Source organism: Amborella trichopoda, chromosome 9, assembly GCF_054954075.1.
Source record: "Amborella trichopoda isolate Santa Cruz 75 chromosome 9, AtrichopodaSantaCruz75HAP2 v2.0, whole genome shotgun sequence".
In the NCBI taxonomy this organism is placed as follows: Eukaryota; Viridiplantae; Streptophyta; class Magnoliopsida; order Amborellales; family Amborellaceae; genus Amborella; species Amborella trichopoda.
Genome location: NC_142344.1, coordinates 57,048,076 through 57,075,116, shown reverse-complemented (window position 1 = coordinate 57,075,116; position 27,041 = coordinate 57,048,076). Strand labels below are relative to the sequence as shown.

Genomic DNA, 27,041 nt, shown 5'->3' with positions numbered 1-27,041 from the left:
TTTACGGAATCTCTCTAAAAGTATGAGAAAATTTTCATTTAATTTCACACTTAGCCATTCATGGTGTCCCTGAATTTATTTTAGATAACCATTGTACAAAATTCCTTTTTATTTTCCATATTTTCCCTCCTTTTTTATTGTTATTGAAAAGGGTGTCTGTGGTATTTTAGATATATTCAGGGAGTGGTTTAGTCCCTTAATAAAAATATTCGGAGAAAACTACAATGATTCCTTTTGTTTTTGTATTTATTTACTCTTTTTTTTGTTTGAAATTGTATTTATTTACCTCTTGGTTTTAAAACTTTAATCATGTTTTACTTTTTTTTTCCATAATTTCCGGCGTTTTGAGATTTCACATTTACGCGCGTAAGAGAAAAAAGCGAAAAGCTGTCTCCCTGGTTTAAAAAACCCTAATGTTATTACTATCGCTTGTGGTTTTAAAACCCTAATTTTACTGCACTTACAGTGATATCGGGCTCAAATCAAAGATGCAAATTTCGCCTGACGCCTCATGACATCTCAGGCCAAAGGTTCAGGTTACTCCTCTCTGCCTGCTGAAGAGCTCTCTTTTCAAGTTCGTTTTGGTGTATTTTTCATTCTTTTTGGTTGATATTTCGAGCCCTTTTTTCTCCTTTTCAGTGTATGGTTTTAGGTTTAAATTGATGTTTCATATCGCTTGCAAGTAGTGACTGTTATCACAAGTATGCAAGTTTTACATTTCATCTTCTCTGGATGCATTGGTTTTGAGGATTTATGTGCTTTTGCACTATCTGTTTCACTGTTTCATCGCAATTTGAAAAACTTGGGGTTTAAGGTTTTGCATTTTATCATGATTTTAATTTGTAGACATTTTGTCACTATGGTTGGTTTTATCTGAGTAGTCTGTGACACTTCTGTTGAAGATCATGGATTGAATTTTGATCGCATACTGGAAAATAGTTGAAGAATTTCATGATTCTAAATTTCTGGACATATGTACTAAATATTGGTTAACTATTAAGTGGGTGTTTACTCATTTATATTTTTATTCTAAAAAAAATCTAAATGGGGGGTGTGTAAATTTGAGAACATTAATTGCACTTGTCTGATATTAACTTGTAACATGGTCGAAAACATTTATCTGATAACTTATTCAGCAATAGCATGATAAGTAAGAGTTGATTAAATTTTCAGGTTGACCTCTGCTTTTGGCATTGACATAAGCTCCATGTAGGTCCGGGGTTGACCCAATCAGTGATTAAAAATTGGGCTAGGATAGGGCACTGATCCCGAGTCCCGCAGTCCTATTTCGATGTTTCAAGTTGGAATGGTGAACTTTGACGAGAAAAATTCAAAAAATCATGAAAAGACTCTGGCGATTCCAGGGTTTTTGAGCCCAAAATCTTCTGGCTCATGATCCAGTCCAACTCGGGTGTGCCTTGAGTTGGACTAGTGATTTTTTCGAATACTGACCTCAAAATATACTAAAAGCCTTTGAACTAATGCTTATCCTAATTTCATCTTCTGTCCGGTCCACAACACGGCATAGCTTCTTAAGGTAGTCACTCATTCAATACATATTTCTGTAGCAGAACATATGATTTTAATTCATACACAAACGATTCATGGATTCTGTATTGATTACCGTAAAAGGTATTGGTTCTCAAAGTTACAGTGAACACCCAAGAAGGCCTACTGAAAATGGCAATGCCCCTTTCTTAGAGGTCTTGTTGAATTTCTATTTAAGGGTAGCTCAGTTTTGCGTTGATTTTGGGACAAATTCAGGGGTTTGAATCCTTTACCTCCCTTACGAAACAAATATCTTGCCATTCGGACCAAGCCCAAGCCCAAAACATCAAAAGTACTATTTGAATCGTTTTGGTTTTTGAGGAACTTGACTTGGAAGGGTGCTGACTACTATGGTGTTTTTACAGGCAAGTAGACAGCATGCTTTTACAACTATACCATAGGGATCGGCGAAAGCTGCTTGAATTTATCATGTCATCTAGCCTGGTTAAAGATGTCCGGCTTCCTCCTGGGGCTACTGGGCTTAATGATGTTGATTGGGATACTGTTAGTGTAGACCATGTCATTGAATGTGCAAAAGAAGGTAATGATTTCTTATTTGATTGTTCGTTGATAAGAAAATGTGGCTCTTTGGGTTTGTGTTTTGGTGATTCTGGCTCCTTCTGCAGGCAGACTTCTGGATCTTTCTGAATCTAGTAAAAGGTACTATCTTGAAGAAAAATTCCCATTAATGGTAAGTTACTTCCTGGAGATCTTACCATTGTTATCATATGGAGGCTGTTGATTTTGTATGGTGTCTTTGGATTTCAGTTGGTTTTATTAGGTGTGGTTTAGGGTTTAGGTTATCAGTTGGCTGTAACTTTCTGCTAACTTCAGCCTTTGGCCAATTGATACTGGGGTCAATCCCAATTTTGATTTGGTATGTAGAGAACAAAATGTGTTTCTAAGCAAATCTTTTAAATCTCACCCCACAGTCAAACTTTTATGCTACAAAAATTGAATATTTTAAATCCCACACCACAATCAAACTTTTATGCTACAAAAATTGATGCTATATGGTACCGTTGCTTGAGATTTGATCCTATGTGCATTTTCTCCTCTCCTTAAGAAGAAGGTTACTAATTTTTTTTTTTTGCTTACTCCTATTTGCAGGTAAATTCTGAATCAAGAAGCTCGTTCTATCTATTATCAGATCCAGAATATTCTGGGTCCCCACCTAGACATGTGCCACCTCAGGTTGGCGCTAATTTCTCATGGCAATCAAGTCCTGTCAACCCTTTAGTTGATGATGTTATTACCAAATATGAGGTTGAAGATGGAGGCATACCAATTACTTCACGTGTTAGACCTTCTCAACCCATGAATGGCATAGAGCATATTTCATTTGGTTTACCTAGCCTAAGTACAGGTAATAATAAGGTGAACTATGCCCTTCATCATGTTTGAAATCTGTGATATTGCTAATTTTTTTCTATTCTCGGAGAGGCTTATTTGCTCGAGTAGTTTTATTTGATGTAATTTGTTTCTATTCCTCTGTGCTCATACTATGAAATAATCAATCAATATAGATTGATTATATTGTTGGACTGGTTGATGAATTTATGTCAGTTCACAGGTTTATCTGATGATGATTTAAGAGATGCATCTTATGAAGTTCTGGTCGCTTGTACAGATGTCTCTAGGTGTGTCTTTTTGCACTATGACTAAAACTGCTGCTATCCGTGGAGATAAAATGACCTTTTGTAATTCGTTTTTTTGTTATTGTCCTAAATCATAATCCCTGGATATGGTTTGATTTGTTTTTCTACTAGGGATATGATACTCTCTAGTGAGGGTAAAAAGAAAGACAGAAGAACTAAGTTTCTATCAAAGTTAAGGACTAAAAAAGAAAAACTTCAACCGCAAAATTGCTTCGCTGGTAGTGACTTTGAGTTGCTTGATACGATCCGAATGCAATTGGAGGCAAGTTGTAATTTGCATCATGAGTTTTTATTGTAACAAAAGTATACTACTTGTCATTATTTCAGTGGTAATTATTGTTTATTGAATCTACATTTATATGGGATTGCTGTTTTCTTTTTGTCTTGAATAGATATTAATACTTTTTTCTTAGTTGTAGGAGTTTTGGCTTTAGATGGTACAGTTTCACATCTCATTTTCTCTTTTTTCTTTCAAAGAATGACAGTTATTGTTGAACATTTGGTTGCTATTCATTTTTTGCTTTCTTAGATATCAGAAGCAATGGATAGATGCATCAGGCAAAGCTTGATACATACCTCATCAGCATCACGTGGACCCATCAGTATTGCTGTGATCTCATTGGAGCTTCTGAGTAACATATCCAAATCAAGCTTTTCTAATGAAAAGGCATATATAAATTGGCTAAAGAGGCAGGTAATTAAGCAACTCTGGTTGGTCAGTCTCTAGTTATTTGAAGATTATAACCCACTGATGTCTTGACACTGCTTTCTTTGTAGGCCAATATACTTGAAGAACTCCTCGCTCCTCCAACTAACAGGAATTTAGAAACTGATCTGACAATGCTGAAGAACTTGTTGTCAAAGATCAAACACACAACGGTGCATACTTTCTGGAATTTCTACCCATGAAAAACTCAAAAGTCGGAACAATAATTTTCTCAATTGAGTGCATTGATTATATTTCAATTCAAGTAGCAACAAGGGATTTTAAAACTTGATCCTGTTGCTTGGAATTAAGCACTTGAGGCATTAACAATCTCTCTCTCTCTCTCTGTATTCACTAACTTTTTGTGCTTGTAGGACTGGGCACTAATGACCCCATCAAAGCAGGGTGAAGTCCTAACATCTATTAGAAGATTTGCTTCAGAGTTGGCACAAAGGCCTGGAAAGTTCCGTATCCCAGGCGAAACTTACTTTTGGACAGGTGCTTATCACTTGAATATTAGGCTTTATGAGAAGTTACTGAACAGTGTGTTTGATATCCTCGAAGAAGGCAAGCTTTTAGAGGTACGTGAGTCTCTCATTAGTTGTTTTGTTAAATATTCTATAGCATATTTGAGGTATATTAGGGTAGACTTGTCATTGAGGTTTATATATTAACTCTGACAGTTCAAATATTTTTCAGGAAGTAGATGAAATTCTTGAATTTCTCAGGGCAACGTGGCCAACTTTAGGCATTACACCCCAAATACATGATGCACTGTATGCCTGGGTGCTTTTTCAACAGGTAGAGCTCATTCTCTACTCCAGAATACTCCTTTTTTTTATAAATAATTTTGGGAAATTATCGCTAATATACCTATATTTTAAGGAAATAGGAAAAAAAACCCCAACTTCCCAAAACCTCGCTCACACCCTTTTTCACAAATTTTGACAATTTTTGTACGAAACTACCCTTTACGGTGGTAGTCTTTTTACCGTAAAAAGCATTACGGTAATTTAAATACCATAATGTTTAGTCGCTTCTATACGGTAATATATATACCATGTTAATAAGAAACATTTGTACGGTAATTTAATTACCGTATTGTTTTTACAATGAATGACGGTACTCATAGTACCATAATATAAAGATTTACATTTTTGTGCGAGAGAGAGAGAGAGAGAGAGAGAGAGAGAGAGAGAGATTTACATTTTTGCGACTCCTTCGCCCTCCTCCTGAAGTCTTACTGCCCCAACTTCAGCCCAACAAAAGAAATTTAATGATTAAATGGAGAGGATTATTTCCATAGATCAAAAGCAGAACTAGAGTCAAGCTAAAAATTATTTGAAACGAAATATGATATAAATTACCACTAACCATGAAAACACCAATCAGACAAGCATCTCAGAAATAGCGGAAAAAAAAAGAAAACCACAGGAAAAGGAGATTAAATTTGATCGTATAATCTCCATAGAAACAAATAGCCACAGGCATAATTTTACAACCATTAGTGCTATTTTTTATTCTAATGGCCCCACGACCATCGGAACCTTTAAAAAAAAAAGAAACAAGAAGAAAAAAAGAGCATATAAAGTGGAATTCAAATTTCAATTATACCAAAACAACAATTTTATAGGCAAAAAAAAAAATGTAAATTGTAAATGATAAAAAAGAGATCCACGCATTGAGACTAACCTACAATCATTGCTTGCAATCGAAGAACGGAGCTCCCCATCTGAGACTTTTGAACTGGATGAGAGAGAAAATGAAGAGTGAGAATTAAATGTGGGCTCAGCAATTGGTGGTTGCAAGCCTGGTAATGCCCAGTTCTTGACTTTCGAACCCTCTTCTCATCAATCGTTTTTCTCCATTCCTCTCTCTTCTCGTGGAATTGAGAGCAGCCTCTCAAAGGCCTTAACCAAATGCATAACCCTTCTAGACCTTGGCTGTGGTATATTGTTCATGGCTTCTTCAAGCAACTGTCTCCTCAGTGTTCTTCAAGCAACCTTGCAGTAATTACGGTATTAAGAATACTGTAATGTAAAGTTTTGATATTACGGTACTCTAAGTACCGTAATATAAATTCATATTATTATAGTATTTAAAATACCGTAATGTTATGTGAAATGATAACGGTACTTAAATTACCGTAACTAGAAAAAAGAATTACGGTAGTTTTTCTACTGTGAAGGTCATTTTTGTCCAAAAAATACTAAAATTTGTGAAAAAGGGTGTGGGCGAGGTTTTGGGAATTTTGGGTTTTTTTTTTTTTCAATTTACTTAAAATATAGGTATATTAGCGATAATTTCCCAATAATTTTTGACTTGCTAACGAGCTTATCTGTTGAAGTTTCTATACTGAATCTCGCTACCCATGATGATGGACTTTGTTTGTAGGCACTTTTTATTTTGCCGAGTTGTTTGTTTCATGCATGCTGTGTATCAAAAGAATGGGTTGCTTGATTTGTATTATTTCACTTAAGAACACTACGAATTGAGAGATGAATACTATGCAGCGCTTTGCTAATGGATTATTTGATCGGGGGGTCATAAGTCATGTGTTGTTCATTTGATCCTTCTCTTCCCCTTTTCATTTGTTGATAGTCTGTTTTACAAAGTAGAAGGTTACCTAGATCTAAGATTTAGGTTTCTGGTGTTTCCAAATATCTAAAATGTATTTGTAGCTTTTAGTTTTTTCAGAAACTTAAGGTACAAATACCTTTTTTTGCTTAACATGGTTAAAAAGTGCTAAAAATGATGGAATTACCTATTTCTTCTTCTCTTTTTTTTTTTTTTTTTTTTGAAAATCATGGAATTATCTATTTCATATTTTTATTTTTAAATGTATTTTTTGGATTAAAAGAATAAGATCTTGTACAAATTGCAGATATGGGATGCGGCACAAGTCGCTAGGGGGGTCAATGCATTATATGCTATGATTCGTCTGCAATGCGGATCATTTCCTTGGAGGGCAATAAAAATAAAAAATTCTAAAAAGTTAAAAAAAGCATAAGAATACAGAGAATACTACAAAATGCGATTTATGTGATAATAGAAATTTTTATTTATTATTTGCCTCACATATATACGTTGTTTGAGTTATTGATTGAGTAAGAGAGACCTTTTTTTGTCTACATTCTCTATATAATTATAACAGTCCAATCCATTCATCAAAATCATTAAAAGAGGGAAACGAAAGAATATGTCATTATATACTAAGCAATTGGGTAAGAAAGTGATCATTGAATGATACAAACTATTGAAAGAAAAATATGATACTATCAAAAGAAATTGGAAAGTAGCAACTGCAGCATATAGCCTAAGAAACGCTAATCAATATGGAATCCTAGCCCTCAAGTCTTTTAAAATTAAACTTCCAATTCTACCCCTCAACTACAACCAAAAAATGTCCTGTAACTTAAATAAATAAAAGGCCATATAAGACATGCTGCATCAACGCTTCATTTTGAGCTAGTCAAAACGTAACCTAGCCCCTCGTCAGTTGCAAACATTGAGCATTTCCGATATGTTATATTCCCAGATGCAAGTGTTGTTATCATGGTACATGATATAATATTAATAGATTGAAGTTCGTGGAGATTCATGGGAGAAATCTCGAGTTGTGACCAGTATTGGGGTTAAATATTTTGTGGACCTATTTGGAAATTTTGCAATGAGTGAGTGAAAATGTTACCTAGTCCCTTGTTCGTTGCAAACATTGAGCATTGCCAATATTTGATATTGCCAGATGCAAGTGATGGTATCATGGTGCATGATATAATATTAATAGATTGAAGTTTGTGGAGATTGATGGAAGAAATCTCGAGTTGTGACCACTTGGGGGTTAAAAATTTTGTGGACCTATTTGGAAATTCTGCAATGATCGCTACTCTGGGTATTTTTAGGAGCAACCCTAACATTTAAGAAACTAACCACAAAGTACAGATGTGAGTTCTTTTTGTATCAAATATTTTGGGGTCGCCTCATCCCCCCTGGGCGGGGGGGGGGGGGGGGGGTGTTCTGGGGGTGTGGGCGCATATTGTAAACCTTAACAGTGTAGTTGTGACTTAATTAAATGGCAAGACTTTTGCTCTCTGTTGTGCTCTGTTAAACATGCCGTTATTAGGCATAGATAGATCATGGAGATGCATCCTTTGACAAATAATTGCTTCAAAATGCATTAGTAGGGAGAACTTCATTAGGGAGTATATTTATGGATTAGGCCTTCCATCCTTCATCATTTGCTGTTGTCCTATATACGGGATGGCCTTCTAGATTTCCCGACAGAAGATCAGTTGGTCTCATTGGTAATTCTAGTGTCCTTCACTGTTTGTGAGGCTGCCCTTTTTCATGTATTCCCATCACTATTCATGACTATGGACATGGCAGAGTATTTTCATCTATTTGATGTACAGAGCATTGGTTGAAAGAACTTCGGTTATGAATTGTGAAATCTACTGTTCTAACCATGCTGTGGTACTATGTTATTTAAAGAATATTAGAATGAGAAATAATCTGGTTAATGTCTTCATTGAGCCAAAGTGCCTTTCTTATATGCAGAGCTTATGAATGATGCCAATAAGGCAATAACTAAGATGGCACTAAAACCAAAAGAGAAGTACCTACTAATTGTCTCTAATTCTACCAGTGTACCGGGACTCGACTTGGCCAAGACATTCCTCCATTAGCCGAGGCGAGTGACTTGGTGAGTCCCAGTCACTCGTTGGAGTCCACCCCGAGTTAAAAAATTAAAAGAAAAACAATAACAAATTATTTATTTATGACATGCTTTGGACAATTAAACTCAATTGGCCCACTGCTTAGTGGTGTGGGCCTCCTCAAGAGGTTGAAGGATCGAATCCCAGCTACGAATATCATTTTTGAACACCACTTATAAAAATAACCCATTCTTTTTAATAAAAATCCCCTTATTTTTTAATAAAAAATTTCGGCGGCAGTGTCTGAGGGGATCTGAACGTGATGCCTATAGATTGTAAGTACTAACCAAAAAACCATTTACCGGCTTTTTGCAGTAAAACGAGCATACTTAATATTTATGCAAGTGTACTCTGTACTTGGCGTCGCCCTAAGTGCAAGTATGAATAATTCGCCCCTGTCCGACTCAGCTCGGACGAGTCACAGAACACTGAATTCTACCATTGTCTATTCTAGAGCAATTGATTTTTTTGTGTGCTGACTTGTCTATCAGATTATTGTTCTTGACCATTTGAACTTATTGTGTTCTTACAATTTCTACCACTATTATATTCCTACGCCATATGCAAATTATGAAAGTTTGCCTTGATGGTACTGCTTAATATATCTTTTTTGTTATGTATGTATTTCATGCATGCTTCTATGGAACTTTCTGTTTATAAATCTAACTCTGCATTTTTCTTTTACTGAAGTTTGTTTTGACAGGTGAGTCCATGTTGCTGGAACAAGCAACTCTTCAGATGCACAAAGTTCCAATGGATAAAGACTGTGCTGCTCATGAAAGAGAATATGTGGACGGCCTTACTTGTGCAATTGAAGTTAGCCACAGTAGGAGAAATCTAAGCTTAATACATGCTGTACTGATGTCAATCAACTTGTGGTGTGAGAATCGGCTGACGGATTATCATCTATATTTCAGTGAGGTCAGTTTTTTATATTCTAGTCTTAAGGATCTACCAGATCGTTCATTCTTAATAATATGCTAGTTGGTGTGCGACGATGATTTGTTTCTACAGGAATGTCATAGACTTCTATTATAGGGATGTTTTTAATTGCAGAATGCATAGTTGCTTTCCAGATTTAATGCATAACCTGCTTTTGAATGGTTCTCTTGTGCCTTTCTAGGATTCGAGCAATTTTGAAGTGGTGGTAAACTCTGCAGTAGTTATCAAAAGGCTTGTTTCTCTTGAATGTGGTGAGAATAAGGTCAGATGTCTCCCAACTTCTATATTTATCTGATGAGATAATTTTACTATTCTTTAGGACAATCTTTGTATAATAAACTTCTGGTAGATTCTCTTAATGCATCTTAGAGGGTTTGATGTGGATGTGTCCCTTTTGTGTCTTATTCTTTCAAGTTGTGAGGTCATCAGTCATCCTTGCAGGTGGTAAATCAATCTGTGACAGAGCGGGAACTGGTTTCTGAACAAATAAAAAACTACATTACGAGATCTATCCAGGCGGCATATTTAAGAGTGAGTTTTATACAGTGTTTCTTCATTTCAATTACATCCTCTGGTGAAATCACTGGGCACTATCATGTAGCACTTCAGTGACATATTTGCAATGCTTTAGGTTGTGAATGCATTGGATACTAAAGGTGCAGCAGAGGGAAAGCCCCCTTTAGCCTTGCTTGCTGATGAAATCAAATTTATCGTTGAAAGAGAAAGAACAGTATTTACACCTGTATTATGTCATTGGTGTCCTGATGCGAGGGTTAGCTCTATTCTGCTTTTACACCGGCTTTATGGACAAAGGCTGGTAAGGATGCCTCGACTCTTTATTGAAACTTGATACATATCTGCAATTGATGTTCTTTTTGTTCCCAAGCACTTGTGGCAGTGTGTCTTGCATTGGGTTTTTAAACAATTTGAATCTCTTATATATCAATTTACACTGATTTTAGAGGCCGTTCCTTGAAGGGGTGTCGCAACTTTCTAAGGATGCCAGATCTGTGCTTCCAGCTGCTGATGCCCTGGACCATTATTTGATGGACTTGGTCCATTCTGCACATGGAAAGGAAATGGTAAATACTTCTTCTGGGAAAGACTTGCATTCGTATCAGGTAAGACAAAACTCCCCATTATTTCAAATGTAATAACTTAAATGAGCAATTATATTTCACACTAGAGTTTACGTGACTTGGGATTAATCTGGAAAGGATTGTTTGGCATCACATTAAACGTTCATTCAGAATTTTTTAGCCTGAATGTGTGGATTGTATGTGTGCAATGCCTCTCGGTTTTTCAAGTTGAACAGTGCTTTGGCTGATGCACTTTATTCTAGATGACAAGGCCTATTCAAATAACTTATAATGCAATCTTACGCATAGCAAATTTTATTTGTGTGTTGCGTGATGTTTTGTATACCTGTTCACCAAGAAGAAAAAGCTCTGCTAGTTCATGTTTGTCTCTCCGTCACAATTCCACTATCTTATGTTGATCTATATGATTCACATCAGTGCTAAAAAACTCAACGAAGTTGACTCAGAATTAGGTGAATTATAGAGTAACTAAGTGTACTATGCATGACACTCGAATGAGTCACTAAAGTGCTCACCCAAGTTTAAATCATAGTTTAAGAAAAGTGGGGGGTGGAAATCCACCCCCAGGTTCTTTTTTTTTGGATTTCGAGCATAGGGTTCGTGATTTGACCCAAATCGATTCCTTTGAAAGATTTTAGCCTGATCTATCTACTAGAAAAATTAGATTTGAGAAAAAGGCCTCATATTTGATGTACATTTGAGATCAACGATTTCAGGTAAGGGTTTGCCTGATTTTGAAAATTTGTGATTTTTGCATGTTTTGGTTGATTTTTAGTGAAATTTGAGCCCTAACCCTATTTCCAGGTTCATTGTCCAGCCATAGGCTTATTTTTCAGGAAAAAACACAAAAAGTTAGGACTTGAAATATTTGAAATTTGGATACCATTCATTTAAAATTTTAAAGAGCTTGGATTTCCTATCTGAACCTAAAACCCGTATTGGTTAGGGGGTTTTGATTTCGGTTGTCTAAGAAAGCTTGAAATGATTAGAGGCATCAATTTGCATTGAGCGTGAAGATTGGTGTTCAGCCTAAAAAATCGGGTAAATTTACCGAAAGAATCAGTAAGATTCTGTTTTATTGTTTTTCCAATTTTTTTGTACACAGAGGGACTTTTTAGAACTTTTAATGATACCTATTATAGTGTTGGGTTATTTTAAAATGTGATGATACTAATTATATTGTTTTTATGTACTTTTTATGCCTCTAGCGTGCTTCGGTTGTTATGGAAGTAATATTCTCTTTCAAAAACTCATGTAATTCAAATTTTTTTTTTTTTGATGCATAAAAGGATCTATTGATGGATACATTAGCTTAATGTTTCTGATGGTTTTTATTTATTTATTGAAATGATTCACTACATGCTTGAAATGTTTTGAAAGCAATGTTTTCTCTATAAAATTCTGTACTTCTGTTTTTTTTTTATGCATAAAAAGATACTCTTATAAATGTATTAAAATTTTAAAACAATATTGCTAACATGAAACGTTTTTAACTTAATGTTGCTAATGTGATATATTTTAAATGCCTCCAGTAGGCATATATTTACAATGCCCTTGAAAAGATATCTTGATGTATATATCAATATTTCAATGTGTATAGCGACATGTTACTGAGGAATTTAACTTTTTCTCATATTTGGGATGTGTAATTGTGAGTAGAATATATTGGTTTAGGTGTTTCCACCTTCAACATACTTGCTTTTGTAGGGTTAGGAGATGTTGAGGGAGGATCTGGCATGACAACATGGGGTGAAGCTGCCAGAGAGGATAGGGGGTGGGTCAAGCGTGGGTATTATGGAAAGGAAATGGAAGACCAAGTTGATTGTCTGAAACATCAACTTGCCAACATTTTATGTAATGTACAACCATGTGGAAAGGTGTATGGGCAACTTAACGAGCTGATGCAGAGAGCTATTGAGGTAGTAAAAGGAAAGAAGGTGCAGAGACAGGGTAATTGAGGAGATAGGCAGTGAGCATTATGCACCGCGAGAGGATGGGGATGAAGAGTTTCAGGCTCAGATGGAGCTTGCAAGGAGGGCCAGTCTTGGAAATATACAAGCTAGACAACTCCAGATTGATGAGATGTATACTAGACGGGCATGGGCCTCCAGCAGTTTTCCCCTTGAACCAATAGTACCTGGTGTTTGCGTGGGGGAGGGGGGGGGGGGGTGGTGGGGGTCAAAACTCTTTATTTTTCTTCTTGAAAAGACTTTATACTTCTTCCTGCCCTTTGTAACCCCAACTCCGATCACAATCCCAATCCTGTCCTACTGATCTGTCCCATATTAACCCCTTAAGGCCTTGATCCCACTAGAAGACCATTAACACCTCATGGGCATCAGGAATTAAGGATAAGGTGAAGAGGGCAATTGTCGGTTTTTCTAAGTCACTGCTACCCCATTCCTTGCAGAAAACCATTAATATTAGCAAGCGATAATATTCATTATAGCCAATGTTACGTGGATATTGATACACGTGCTGGTATCTAGTACATATCTGAATGTATAGTGCATGAGCAAGAAAAAGTAGTATGTCCCAACATGTCCGTACAACACTTTAGCTCCAAGTTTTATGGTTATGTAATAAATTTTCCACGTGTTTAACGTTACTATCATGTGGCACAGGTGGTAGAATGCTCTGAGCTTTAAAAAGGGCAATGTCACTGGTTTAAGTCCGGTCCATGGTGCCCTTATGCCTTATAAATTGCTTCAATTTTCTCTATCCTATTATATTTAAATGATTATTCACTTATCACTCTTCAAAGTCTCGCCCTATACTTGGTAGAGGGAACTTAATCCCAAGAGATCCTTGGTTCGAGTTTGACCGAGGCTATTTTTTATCATTACTGCATGTTGACTTTTTTAAATACATATGAATTATTCTTTATTCTACCACTAAACTCACAGTCAACCTAGTAGACCGCACTTACAAAGTCCAGCACACTTAGAGCCAATTGGCTTTTGTATTTCCGTGAGTATTATAATCTGAAATAATTAGTCTGTTTGATTGTACTTCTATATGGTTTATCTTATATTTTTCTACGAAATGATGAGAATTATATGAAAGTCACAACCCCACTTAAAAAAGATTGCAATCGGGATCCTCAAGCAAACTTGTTCTGCCACGGGTTGTACTACATTCTGGTGGAAGAGGAATATGTTGAAAATCAAGAGGCCTTACAAGTTAGTCTACGTGCACTATAATCTAAGCCAAAGAAATAGGCAGCTAATGAGGGAGGAGAAGGATTACGATCCTATCATCCTCGACACCATACTCAATGAGGGTTTAGTAGAGGAATGGCTGGTGAACCAAGAAGAATTACCCAATCAAGAAAACCTTGAAGAACAAGTTGTTGATGAGCGAGATGATGTAGAAGTGGAGTGGATTGATCAGGAGACTCAACAAGAGGCACAACCAAAGGAAGTTGAGGAGGGTTAAGATAGTGGGTTCTCTACTAAAGAGGAGGCTCTACTAAAGAGGAGGACCAAAGTGGTAGGCTATAGAGGCAAGGTGATGGGAGAAAGAGGTGAAGTGGTGAGTGCTAGAGCCATGGTGGTAATGAATATGAGGGTTGGACTAGCTTTGAGGACGTTGGACTAGCTTTGAGGACTTTGGATTAGGGATCATTGGGGTAGGACCGCTTCGTTGATCACATGGATTTGGGACGAACCCTCTTCCTGGCACCCATGGTGTAGATGAACAAAGTTCTTTTTGGACCTAGGGTGGAGTGATGTACTTTTGAATTGGAGTGCTCTCTATGAGACTCTGACACTATGTGAGATATTGTGGAGTGCAAAGGGATGCATTATCCTAATCCTTGGTCTTTATTGTGTACTTGTGAGAATTGCCGCTAGAATAGTACAATTATATTAACTGCAGTACAATTCAGCATTTCATTAAACTTGTTTATTATTTTCTTTTCATGTGACTTTTTTTTTGAGATTTTTTATTTATTTTGATTTCTTTTTGGAATTCTCGGAAAATGGGGTGTTTTTGGCCCTTTTCTTGTCTCGGTCATGACTCTGGTGAGTCTGAGTTGGGTCACCAGAGTAGCTTGGCTAGGGCAGGTGCCAAGTACGTTGCACGAGCCCTGTTTTAAAAATTGGTTCATACCCATGTTACATAAATTTTTCTAGGGAAACAAGGCTTAACTGTAAAAAAAGAAAGTGATTATATTGTAAAATCATGTTCTATGTTTAATCCATATCTAAAAGAGAAGCTTTAATCCATATCTAAAAGAGAAAGTCTTTGATGCATATCAATGAAAAAAGAAAGAAATAGGGTGAAAGACGTATATCCCCCTCTCTATAATTATATTTGATGCACATCAATGAAAAAGAAAGAAATAGGGAAAAAAGACTTATATCCCCCTCTATTATAATTGTATTACCAAATAAACCCTCAGGTCCATAGAAACCCAAGGACCCCCTCGAAGTTAAAAGAAAAGGACATTTAACCCTCTCCCTACCCTTCTATTGTCCATAGTATGTTATTTATACTTTTTCTTTGGGAAAATTTATCAAATTACCCTTATGAGATGAGCACTTTAACATTTTGCCCATATTTTTTGCAAATTTCAAGGTACCCTTAAAAAACACATGATCTTGAGTTGGAATAGTTACAAATGAGAAAAATATTAAACAATTCATTTCTAATAGGTTTTTTTGATAAATCTCCCTATTCTTTATTTTAATAATTTCATCATACAAATGAATTTTGGATACCATGTTTAACCTACTTGTAAGATTAACGAGAGAGAGAGAGAGAGAGAGAGAGAGAGAGAGAGAGAGAGAGGGGAAAGAGTTCGCGGATGATGAAGAAATAGAGAGAGGGCCGGGGGATCTTTTCGAGGTTTGGATGATGGGTCATTAGGAAAAAGAAAAGGATAAATATTGTAGTTTAAACAATGAAAAAGGTGAGGAGGGGGTTAAACGTCTTTTTTTAAAAAAAAAAAAACTTGGAGTGTGTCTATGAGCTTTCTAAGGACCTAACGCTTTTGTGGATTACAATTAAAAAGTGCGGTACATGTCATTTTCCCATAGAATTATTAAAACTCCGGTGAAGTATATTTTTTTAAGGGGGTGAATGTGCTTATAGCGAGATCAATTTAAAAAAAAAGAAGGGATTCATAACTGCAATGGTTTGATAATTGCATTAAAGAAAGGATGACGGGTTGAAGTTTAGCAACTTTGGATGAAAATTCATCTCTCTTCCTCTATCTATTCTTTTCTCTTTCTATATATATATATATATATATATATGTATATATATATATATATAGGAAAACTCTTAAAAATTCTTATAGGCGAAATTGATTAGTGTTTTGCCCTGCTACGGATATACTATGTCTATGGCGGTTTTGCCTTAAAAACCGCCATGGATCTACGGGAGTCGTGGCTGTTGCCCATGTTTTTTTGTGTGAAAAAATAGCGCCATGGACATGCTATGTACGTGACGGTCTTTTAATCCACGCTGTCCGAAAAAATCGGATGGTGCCGAGCCTATGGGCGAAAACACTGTTCATTTTCGCCCATAGGCGTTGCGTAGTGGCTTCTTATATATATATATATGGAAGAGTCTTCCCAATGCCTATGGGCGAAAATGAACAGTGATTTCGCCTACGTTTATCATCATCCAAAGTTCATCGTACGGTCACAATTGTCCGGTAGTGTTTTATTTTTTATTTTTTTTTCTACAAATCGGAATGATTTGAAATTTGAAGCGTGTGTACATCTTAGTGAGGCGCACCTAATAAAATATAAAAAAAATAATTCGTGAAAATTGTTTTGACCAAGATATCCCAAAATGTTTTTGGGGGTATTTTGGTCAATTTTTTTCATGTAAAATATTTTTTTAATATTTTTCGTAGATTCACCTATTTTTGATGAACACACGATCCAAATTTCTGGTCATTCCGATTTTGTAGAAAAAAAAATGAAAAATGAAACACTACCGGACAATCGTGACCGTGCGAAGAACTTTGGATGGTGATGATGGTAGGCGAAATCACTGTTCATTTTCTCCTATAGGCGTTTGTAGTATATTCCTATATATATATATATATATATATATAAGTATAATTAGAGGTGAGAACATATTTTCAGGCTATTGTAAAAGTTTTCAGCACCGGAATTGCATCCCAGCAAGGTCTTTAGGTTCACCTTATTCCTTATTTGATTGTTTAAGGTGAATGCCTTACATGAACCACACCTTATTCCTTATATGTTTATTATGTGTCTAAATATAATTTGTAACAACTTTGTTACGTTTTTTGATTTTCATATTTTTATATATTTATTGTAGGAGCACTTCTATGAGCTTCCAAACTTAGGTAGCTTCTTCCTACCGATGATCCCTTGCTCCCACACCTGCACTTGCATCTTGAAGGCCCATTGATCATGTTTTTGATTTACCTAACGACGATCGCTCAACGGAGGGAATGCCATCTCGTTAATCAGTAAATCAATGACCGCTTGCCTTGCCCTACATTCAGCACCCGCCTTCTTTCATCGACTGACAAACTGAACCCTAAGATCTGGTGGCAGCTCTTACTGCCAGGCTGTAGTGAACTGAGCAGGACTTCCACCATGACTTGTTCACTTCCACCCCATCCCACTCCCACTTCCAACAACTATGATTCATATATATTTGTATCTATGAGATTCAAGCTTGTATCATGAGGCTTGCCCTTTCTTGACTCTTTTCGACAATATCTTCTTAGTTCCCTCGATGCCTAGCAGGAAACAAAGTTGTTCCCTGGCATACAATTGTAGATTTAGGGTCCATACCACTGCCACATACGACATTTCATTCTACTAATAGTAGCATGCTTGTTGGTACATGTTTCCATGCGGATCCCTGTTGCATGCACTTGCAGGTTCATACCATTGGTCTGTTTTTAATCGGAGTAGGGGCTCATGTTTTTATTATTCCTTATATGTTATGTGTCCATAAAAGAACAAAAAAGAACTGCTATGAGGTATTGCTTCTTCATTTTACATGTGTTGAAAATTATTTAGATTCTTTCCAAGGATACTGATCTGAATGCAAGTGCTTCACTCATACCCCGTATTTTTGGCTGTGCCCACCGTGCCCATAAATATTACTGTTGCATTGTTCCATGAGTTGTTAATGAGAGAAAATAAGTGAACTGCTATCACAAGAAGATTATTAACTGCACGCACAGGATCTCTTTTAGTGTACCTCATCATTCCTGTTCTCCATTGGTCTAGTTGTTGGTTCTGCATACTGAAATAGCTGAAGAGCTTTGAGTAGCAAACCCAGATATGATGATGTGCGCACTTTATGCATGTGCTCACTTTATGCATGTCTTTCGGTGTTTATCTGCTGTTTCATCTCTAGAATCGTTGAATGCCAGGAAAATGGTGATAATTTGTTCCCTAATATAATGTAGGTCGGAGAAATTTCTGGGCCTCTTATTCTAAGTTGGGTGGATTCCCAGCATGATAAAATGTTGGAGTGGATTGAACGCTCTTGTCATCTTGAGGTTAGTTGCCAAACCAAGAGAAATGACAGGTATCAAGTACCATTTTGAGCTTTTATTGTTTACTACAAGAGCTATTGCTTCCAAGTTATTGACATTCGTATGGGATTTCCTATCTATAAATATTCTGAAAGAGTCACATTGTTCTTATTGATAAGTATAATTATGAGAATTTTCAGGATTTCAAAATAGACTTCGAGAGGTAACTTTGAACTGTGATTGTAGATGCCGATACTGAAAAAATATGTTGACATGTTTCACAATTGAGAGGAATACAATCACATAAACTTGGTAGCTGGGGTGGTTGAGATTTGTTTTCTATATTTTTTACAGTTTAATAAACTATGCCATGAATGTTAGAAGTTAAGCTTGATTCCTATTGGACAGTGTGTTTGTATTAGGAAGCTTGAGGATTAGGTTTGGTTATTTGGTAATCTATGTAGTCCAGGTTTTGTTAAGCTTGATATCTTGGGTGGGTTAGGATGAGTTCAGAAGATGACGTTTGATGGGATAGAAAAATTCCTTCTCCAATCTATAAATAGAAATGCAAGTCAGCTTTTATGGTAAGAGGAAATTTTAGGGTTTGCTTTTTCCATGTTTGGAAGTATTTTTCTTCTTGATTTGAGGGTTTTCCTATGCATTATCAAGAGGGGCTACTTGGGTCTATGACTATCTTGAGCACAACTAAGTTATCCGGACCTCTGCTATGGCTCTTTAGATTCTGTAGCATCTCTGACTAATTATTTAGTATTTTTATTCATACAGAAGAAGTTTCTAGTTTGTGCTAGGTTAGTCTCTAGTTCAAGGTTAATCATATTGACTGCTCCATTTGTTCCCTGGGACTTGGAAGCTGTATATCTTATTTGTTTTGTGCTCCTGGAGTTGTTCTTTGTAACATTTATTTGCTCAGATCCTTAAAATTACCATCTATGGAATTGTGCTAAGGAACTAAAAGCAAATCAAGATCCATGGCCTCCAAAAGCACATTAAGAATCATTTAGTAAACCAAACATTCAAATCATTCATCTTAAATTCAAGGATAGCAAGGTTCCCGAGTGGATCTGTAGAAACTGAAGTCATAAAACTTGAGCTAAAAGCAGGTTAAAATGAGCACAAGCTAAATCTTTACACCTATTCTGTGATCTGCTTGTGTGTCTACATTGTGCTCTACTGTAGACTCTGGTGTACTAGTAGAATCCCACCTTGTAGCCTTATTAGGATGGCAAAAGTCCAAATCTGTTGAAATTTTAATGCTATTTTTTTTTGAATGGTAAATAACTTTCTTATTCTAAGGTTTTGTTCTTCTATTGCAGGTAACTGTATGTTATTAACGTTTCATAAATTTGCCACTGCTGCGCCTTCGGTGTAAAGTAACTTGTGCTAAGATATACAAGTGGTCATAGCACTTTGGTGCACATTTTATGCAGGACTGGGAGCCTTTGTCATCTCAGCAAAGACAAGCAGCATCAATTGTTGAAGTTTTCAGGATTATAGAGGAGGTATTCTTTCTTGGATTTTTTCGAAGTCCTTTTACCTGTCTCGTTGTGAAATGCTTGTAAAACAAATATGCTTTACTGTTTCCATCATAGAGTAGCCTTAGATTAGTACCTCATTGGTATGGTTGTGAACAATAATGTTGGCCTGCATGGTTCTCCATTATGAACTTTACTTTGAATGATAATCTCGCAATTAGTCTCTCTCTCTCTTGATGGTGCGGGAAATGGCAAATTATCAACTGAGAAATTCTTGATGTTCATTTCGTAACACTGCTGAAATGATATAGATTCTCTTTATGAAACGTGCTGAAATGATATATAGATGTTTTACTCTAGTTTGGAATGTCACTTATTCGGATTATATTCGTTTATTTGTTATTTATATTGATTTTGCATGCTTTTACACCATCCTCTTACTTTTAGAGGTTGATTGCTAATTAAACTATACATGATTGCATCTCCTGATTTGAAAAATATTTATTACTATCAGCATAGTATTTGTTTGGTGCAAGAGTGCAGTTCCATGCATTTTGAATTTTTGCTGTGAAGGGGCCTATATAACTTTAGGAACCTGTGCCCAGAGGTTCTCTACCTATTCACTGAAATGCGAGAGAGCTTCCCCACGCTTAACATACATGTGATGTTTCTTTCAAAAGATCTATATATGATTTTATAAGTAGGAAAATTTAATTTAATTTTCTTCTTATTGCATGAATTGTAAGTGGTTCCCTGCTTTGCAACTCTTGTGTGGTTTGCCTTTGATATTCTTATCATCATATAAGTTAAATGACAGAGTGTCTTTTCTTTCACAGACTGTCGATCAATTTTTTGGCTTTAAGCTTCCACTAGAGACTGCTCACTTGAAATCTTTACTTGGTGGCATTGTTCGGGGCCTAGCAACTTATTTGCAACAGGTCATCAGTCACCTCGGTACTTCACCTTAGCTTGTACCTTGGTCATGCATCTCAAGTAGAATGTGACATATACCTTATTGTTTTAGTGTTTCCGCTTTTGATGCCATGCATCTGAACTGAATTCCTTGTATAAATTTGTATTTTCAGTTGAGAAGAACCATTTGTTCCCCCCTGCTCCTGCTTTAACACGTTATAAAGAGCCCACAATGAAGCCGTTCAACAAGAAAAAGGTCATTGAGTGCAAATTCCTCGAGGAGGAAGTAGAAGATCAGTTAAATGTGTTGGCCACATCTAAGATCTGTGTTAGACTTAACACACTGCAAGTGAGTTTTATCTTTTTCAGTGGGTTATGCCTGAGTGTTGATTATTCTGACAGTGCTTTATTTGGCTTTGAAATTCGATCTTGCTTCATGTTTGCTAAGATGCTTCTCTCTGTTCATGTGTGTAGTACATTGGTGTCCAAGTCAATGCACTAGAAGATGCTATGCAAAAATGTTGGGCTTGCATCAGGCCTGGTTGTACGCTGAAATCAAGTAAGCTCTGCTAGCAAACTTCTTGTTTATGGTCAAGAGATGCTTCTTTGGTTCCAAAGTATACTAGTCCATCACATCAATGAAATTCCAACATGGTTGACAGCACACACACGCACAGTGATTTGTTTGAAGCATTGGCGTTTTGATGGTTCGCTCTACTTTTTATTGCAATGAGTGAAAAAGGTTCATCTTCTGGTTGGAATGACATACTTTTTCTATTCCTTTCATTTTTAGGATTGTAGAATGTATCATGTGAAACTAATTGTTGACCAAAACTGCTAAAATCAGTATGCTAAAACTGACAAATCAACTAAAGCAGCTGGGTAATATACCTGCTTTTTGAGTGGTTATTCCTCAAGTTGATTACACTAATCATGAAAGGAAAATCATGCCATGGATCGAATAGAAGACTAATCAATTGTTTCCACTCTTTGACATTATGTTTGTACTTTCACCATGGTCACTCCTAATTAGATCTTCGGGGACAGGAGGTTTTCTTATTGATAAAATTTTGATGGCCTATACTCGGAAAGAATGCAGGTCCACAGTCAAGTTAATTTCAAAACGCGTCTGCATTCTTTTTGTCTAAGAGCTCTCCAATCCCAAGTCATCCCCTCATATTTGATAACTGTTATAGATTTGTAAGAACTGGTATACAGCCTATGCGTTGCAATGTACACACAAAGGGAAGAGAGAGAGGGATGGAGGGAGGGAGCGCTCGCATGAGCGAAGGGTCCCCAGTCCACTTCTATTCAGAATGAGCATGCATGCCTTTTGTCTGAGCACTCTCCAATCCCGAGTCATCCACATATATTTGATAACTGTGGTGGATTTGTGAGAACTGTGTACAGCCCTTAAGTTGCAATTGCACATGAACATTTTTTTCCCCTTCTTTTTTCTTTTTTTTTTTGGGGGGGAGGGTGGGGTCCCTTTACTTGTGGAGTCTTAATTAATTTTTAGTAAAGCAATGTTTGGATGCGTTTTAAATGTCATTCAAATTAATAAACATATCTGATTCAGAATAGTATGTATCACATGCAGGAAGAACCAGCCATTATTCCCTCCCACAGTACGAAGTTCCTGCATTGTTCAAATATACTTATGCTCCTTCCCCTCTTCACTGTCCCTAAATTTACTATGTTGATCTGGGCCCACATCACTGTCAACATAATCAGTGATCTTCTTCATACCATCGTGACCCAGTAGTGCTCTCCAAATTTCTCCTTTTTCAGTAACAAATATTTTCTCCTCATCCTCTCGTTGGCTTCGGACATTAAGTGGTAAATAGTAAACTAGTAAATTAAATACTGTTAGTTAAAGTCTACTGCAATAACCCTGAGGCTGTAGACTTGGCGAAACATTTTGAACTTTCGCGTGTTACTTAGATGGATGCCATGAAATACCTTTGTGCCTCAGCTGAGGCATATGCCATGAGGCAACTATCGCTGATATTATAAATTATGTTCATCCAACGTGGTCATTTACTTGAGAATTTTGTAGTTAGCTGATGACGTTTTTGTATGGCTATTGTAGTCCTTTTTAAACATATCCCTCCAATCACAGGTAAACTGAACCATCAGGGCGATTCAAAGGATGGATCATTTGCATGTACTGATGATGTTGATGAGCTGTTCGCTACCTTTGACAGTATCAGAGAAACTACTAATGCATTAACAGAGAAGATCTGTGACTTCATTGGTAAGCTGGAGTTTATGCAATTTATTTTTATTTTAAATTCTTCATAGCAAGTTCCCCACTTAGAATCCGAAGTGCCAGCATCGGCGAGGTTGTTATTGCCTGGACAACTGGTTATGCCTTTGACAACAGGCTGAGCTAAGTGTTATTTTTCAAAACTTCAAATAATGAATAAATGAAATAGAATCATTTACTAAGTTGGGGACTTCAATATCTCTTTATTGTTCTTTGATTTTGAATCCTGTCTTAGATTTTATTATGTATAACTTGTGTTATGAAGTTTGAAATTTGTAAAGTATGCAAAGCAGCCCAACTGATGTTCAATGTGTTTCTTAGGACCAAAGGTTGTATTTTGGGACATGAGAGAAACGTTTATAAATTATTTATATCAAGGCAGTGTGTCAAGTGCACGCATGGAAAATGTTCTACAGCAACTTGACACTGTAAGATTTCCTTGTAACGGAATAATATTGTTTCTATTACTGCATCAGGAGGTTGAAAACTTTGTGATTCACATGCTATTTGTTATTTGCATGATAACCAATGGAGTATCCATTTATTGGCTCTATTTGTTCCATGATAGCAACATTGATGTACGTGACATGTTCTCATAGAGGGATTTGGTGTAGGTACTTAACAACGTATGTGACTTGATTGTCGATCCCCTTAGAGATTCTGTGGTCCTCAGCATTTTTCGAGCATCACTGGTACTCTCCCTCTCATGTGTGTTCATAGCACTTGCATATTTACTATACTTATTCTATTGATACTTGTCTCTTGAAGAATGGTTATGTTTGGGTATTACTTGATGGGGGCCCTTCCCGTGCATTTTCACCAAGTGATTTTGAGATGATGCTAGAGGATCTTAAGCTATTGAAGGTATGCAAATCAATTATGGCAAGAGGATTACTTTCTCTACTTCAATCACAGCATTACAAAGACATGCGTGATGTTTCCTGTGTTCTTTCTAGGAATTTTTTGTTGCAAATGGAGAAGGCCTTCCTCCAGCAGTTGTTGAGAGAGAAGCAAGATTAGCCCACCAGATCTTAGACCTGTATAACCTCCAGGTTGATCATCTCACAAACGTTTTGAAATGTACATAATTGTTCTCCTCTAGTAGAACTTAACTCTCTCGAGTTTTGCTGTTTTCAGACAGAGACCATTATCAAAAGGTTGATGCTCGCTAGTGAACAAATCTCTTCTAGCGTTTACAATAGAAGGCAAGGAGCCCGATCTACTGAGGATGTGGATACATTACTCCGGGTCCTCTGCCACAAAAGTGACAAACAGGCCTCCAAGTTTTTGAAACGGCAATTCGGGCTTCCAAAATCTTCAGGTGATACCGAACTCCTAAATTTCAACCCTCCTTCTGATTTCAATTACCTTGATTAAATAATCCAATATTCCCATATTTAATATACACATTACTTCTCCCCAACACTTCTTAACCTGGATTTCTTGATATGATCAACTAGCATTGGTGGGGTTCTCTAGGGACAAATCTAAATGTTTTTTTGTGTTGAATTTTGCCCTGCCCCCCTTTTTTTGTCCTTTTTAAGATATAAAACTATTGTTAAACAACTATATACAAGTTAACAACAAGAATAAAACTTGTAGGAAAAAGTAAGGGTTCTCATATCCTTATTGCTAGACCCATGAAGTATTGAGTACATCTAGGACACTAAACAGGAGAAAAAATTAGAGGAGGTTAAAGGGAGAACAAGAGACCAACGTACAATTATGTATAATGATAATTCGATGATGCATGTACAAAATAATAATAATAATAATTAGTAAAATGTATAAGAAAGAGATTAGTTTAGAGATTTACTGCTTTCCCCTTATTCTATCGTTTGTTTTTGTTTTCCAAAAGTCTGCAACAATTGTAAGAAAAATATATGATTGCATTCTTTCTACCAGTTACCTACTGAAAAAAGAATTGAGTTTTTAGAAACCTGAGGGTGTGTTTGATGGTGGTAGTTTGTGGGAGTGGACGCTCACTCCCACAAAATATGGAAGAAGCCTGAGGCGGCTTCCTAAAATGGGCCATTTTTAAAGTAAGGAGTTTGCTGCCTGGAAGGCCGTACTTCCACTTTGCCGCTTCCACTGAGTTGTTGTCAAACATGAAAGTGGGACATTCAGTTAGCACTTCCATAAACTCCCCACTTATCCCTGAATTTTTTTCCTTATTCTCATAGACTTCTTTCCTTAATTTTTTTCCCGTATCAGTTTTTCTCGGAAGACATAATTCTCGAAATCTCTTGAAGAAGTTACCCCACCAACGTTTTTCAATGAGAAGATTTGTAACAAATGTTGGCTGTAGTTCCTTTGTTAACTACTCTGGCACACCAATCGCTTGGAAAATAGTGTAAAAATTACACTCTCGTTACAGCTTGCAGCTTCCGTGAGCATTGTAACAAATGTGGGAGACCTTATTGTGGAACTTAAGACTCCCCTACACAAAAGTTCCACCAAAACAAACATGCCCCTAAAATCTATATCGGTATCAAATGACCCAATCAATACATTCTTGCAGATTATGAAGTGGAACACGTTGGAAATGAATCGATGTCACCATTTAAATCACCTGTGATTTCTGAATTGCTCAAGCGAAGTGCATCAATTCAATGGGGTGAAAACAGCCAAAAGAGTTGGAGTATGATAAAGAAGAAACTTATGGAGGCGACATCTGATATCAAGCAAGGTGGATGGTGAGCTCAGGTCACTGATGATGGTTTGTTCGCTAAACTGTGCTCAACAACGTTGTCACCTTTTCTTTCATCATGAAATTACAAAATTCAATTTGAAGGCACAAAAATGAGCTATTCGCAAAGCGCAATATGCAGATTAAATAATCATTGCATAAGAATCAAATTCAAGCAGTCATTTGCTTTGTGCTGTGTATTGTATGTATCAGGCTTTTAATATGCTTAACCGAGTTTAAATGAGATGGCATTATGTCAGGAAAATCAGGACCATCCATTTGGGAACTCAACCTGTCTTATTACATTTAAAGAGTTATCATGGGCCTGACATAAAACAATGGGGAGCTGTATGAGAGGGGGGCAATTTTGATTGTTGTGTCCTGTAGTTTAATAGCTGTAGTGATGTATTTTTCCCCATGAACATGTGGAAATCGGTGGGAATGCTTTTGGTTTATCTTCCTTGTCCTTACAATTCCACTGACCTATATAATTACAGGGAAATCTTCTTATGTTTCCACATCACATTTTATAGCGTTATGATATCCACAGCCATGTGATCATTGATTGAACGGCTATGAATAAGCAACAATGTCATGCCAAGTATGACCGATAGATGGCATTGTTATCAACCCACTCTAGCCATCGAATCACGATCAAGCAATTGTTTGTCTTTTGACAAACAAGTTGAAATCCGTGTTAAAATTGTTTTTCTTTTTTTAATATGTTTACTGTATTAAGCTTAAAACGAGTACAGAGAAAGTATGAAGAGGGTTAAGCCCAAAAAGTAGGCGACCCACAAACGGGTGCCCTGTACAAAACCCTGAGTATATCAAAAAAAGCTTTATAAAGGCAATATATTGATTCTCTGGCAAAAAGCAGCAGCAACCTTGAGATGCCTCTAGCTCAGTCTCCTATCACATGTTGTTTATATATATATATATATATATATATATATATATATATATATATATATGAAAGATGTTAAAGGTGAGTTCACGGATTCATAAAACAATGTAAATTTAACGGTTTAGATTGAATCTAGATCGATCTGATGATCAAGACTGTATATTGATAATATAATTTTAATATTTTTTATATAAATTTAAATATCATGAAATTTGAAACATAAATTTTTCTCATCAAGATGTACGTAATATAAATATTAAAAAAATAATTATCATAAAATAAATTAATCAAAATACCTTTAGAACTTTTTAAAAGTATTTTAGTTAATTTAATTTATACATTTTTTTGATATTTTTATTAGATTCAACAATTCTTGAAAATAGACATTTCAAATTTCACATAATGTAGATTTATAAAAAAACATTAAAATTCAATTACGAAATATAACCATTTAATCAATTCAAATTCAATCTAGATCAAACCATTAGATTTATACTGTTCCATAAACCCATGAGCTGCCAGGAGCTTTTTTATATATATAATTATGATCATTGGATCGGTTCATATTCAATCTAGGTTAGGCTATTAAGTTTACACTGTTCCATGAGCCTATGAGCTG

General features: G+C 36.2%; 1 protein-coding gene across 14 annotated transcripts; it reads left to right on the top strand.

Annotated features, from left to right (window-relative positions):
• Positions 1 to 252: 252 nt before the first annotated feature.
• LOC18447695 (DNA topoisomerase 4 subunit B (DUF810)) lies at positions 253 to 25,970 on the top strand. 14 transcript variants are annotated; one of them, XR_016041656.1, is made up of 27 exons: positions 253 to 530; positions 1,914 to 2,089; positions 2,175 to 2,239; positions 2,659 to 2,914; positions 3,122 to 3,188; positions 3,318 to 3,468; positions 3,736 to 3,900; positions 3,984 to 4,085; positions 4,287 to 4,493; positions 4,612 to 4,713; positions 9,318 to 9,548; positions 9,751 to 9,831; positions 10,011 to 10,100; positions 10,201 to 10,386; positions 10,548 to 10,690; positions 18,084 to 18,176; positions 19,487 to 19,672; positions 20,482 to 20,599; positions 20,731 to 20,906; positions 21,032 to 21,116; positions 22,680 to 22,814; positions 23,148 to 23,254; positions 23,441 to 23,518; positions 23,595 to 23,690; positions 23,783 to 23,878; positions 23,964 to 24,147; positions 25,348 to 25,970. XR_016041656.1 is itself a non-coding variant. In XM_088848402.1 (27 exons), exons 2-27 carry the CDS (start codon positions 1,927 to 1,929, stop codon positions 25,524 to 25,526), a joined length of 3,444 nt encoding a protein of 1,147 aa, XP_088704528.1. In that variant the 5' UTR covers positions 253 to 530; positions 1,914 to 1,926; the 3' UTR covers positions 25,527 to 25,970. The 14 variants fall into 14 exon arrangements, 7 of the variants coding, with proteins under 7 accessions (XP_088704528.1, XP_088704532.1, XP_088704534.1 ...); XR_016041654.1 differs by having other exon boundaries at positions 10,532 to 10,690; XM_088848402.1 differs by having other exon boundaries at positions 10,532 to 10,690; positions 19,601 to 19,672.
• The last annotated feature ends 1,071 nt before the right edge of the window (positions 25,971 to 27,041 follow it).

Coding starts and splice junctions, on each gene's coding strand:
- LOC18447695 (XM_088848402.1), top strand. CDS start 1,927: ATGCTTTTACAACTATACCATAGGGATCGGCGAAAGCTGCTTGAATTT. Junction 3,901..3,983: donor TAAATTGGCTAAAGAGGCAG/GTAATTAAGCAA, acceptor CTTTCTTTGTAG/GCCAATATACTTGAAGAACT. Junction 23,255..23,440: donor TTCTACAGCAACTTGACACT/GTAAGATTTCCT, acceptor GATTTGGTGTAG/GTACTTAACAACGTATGTGA.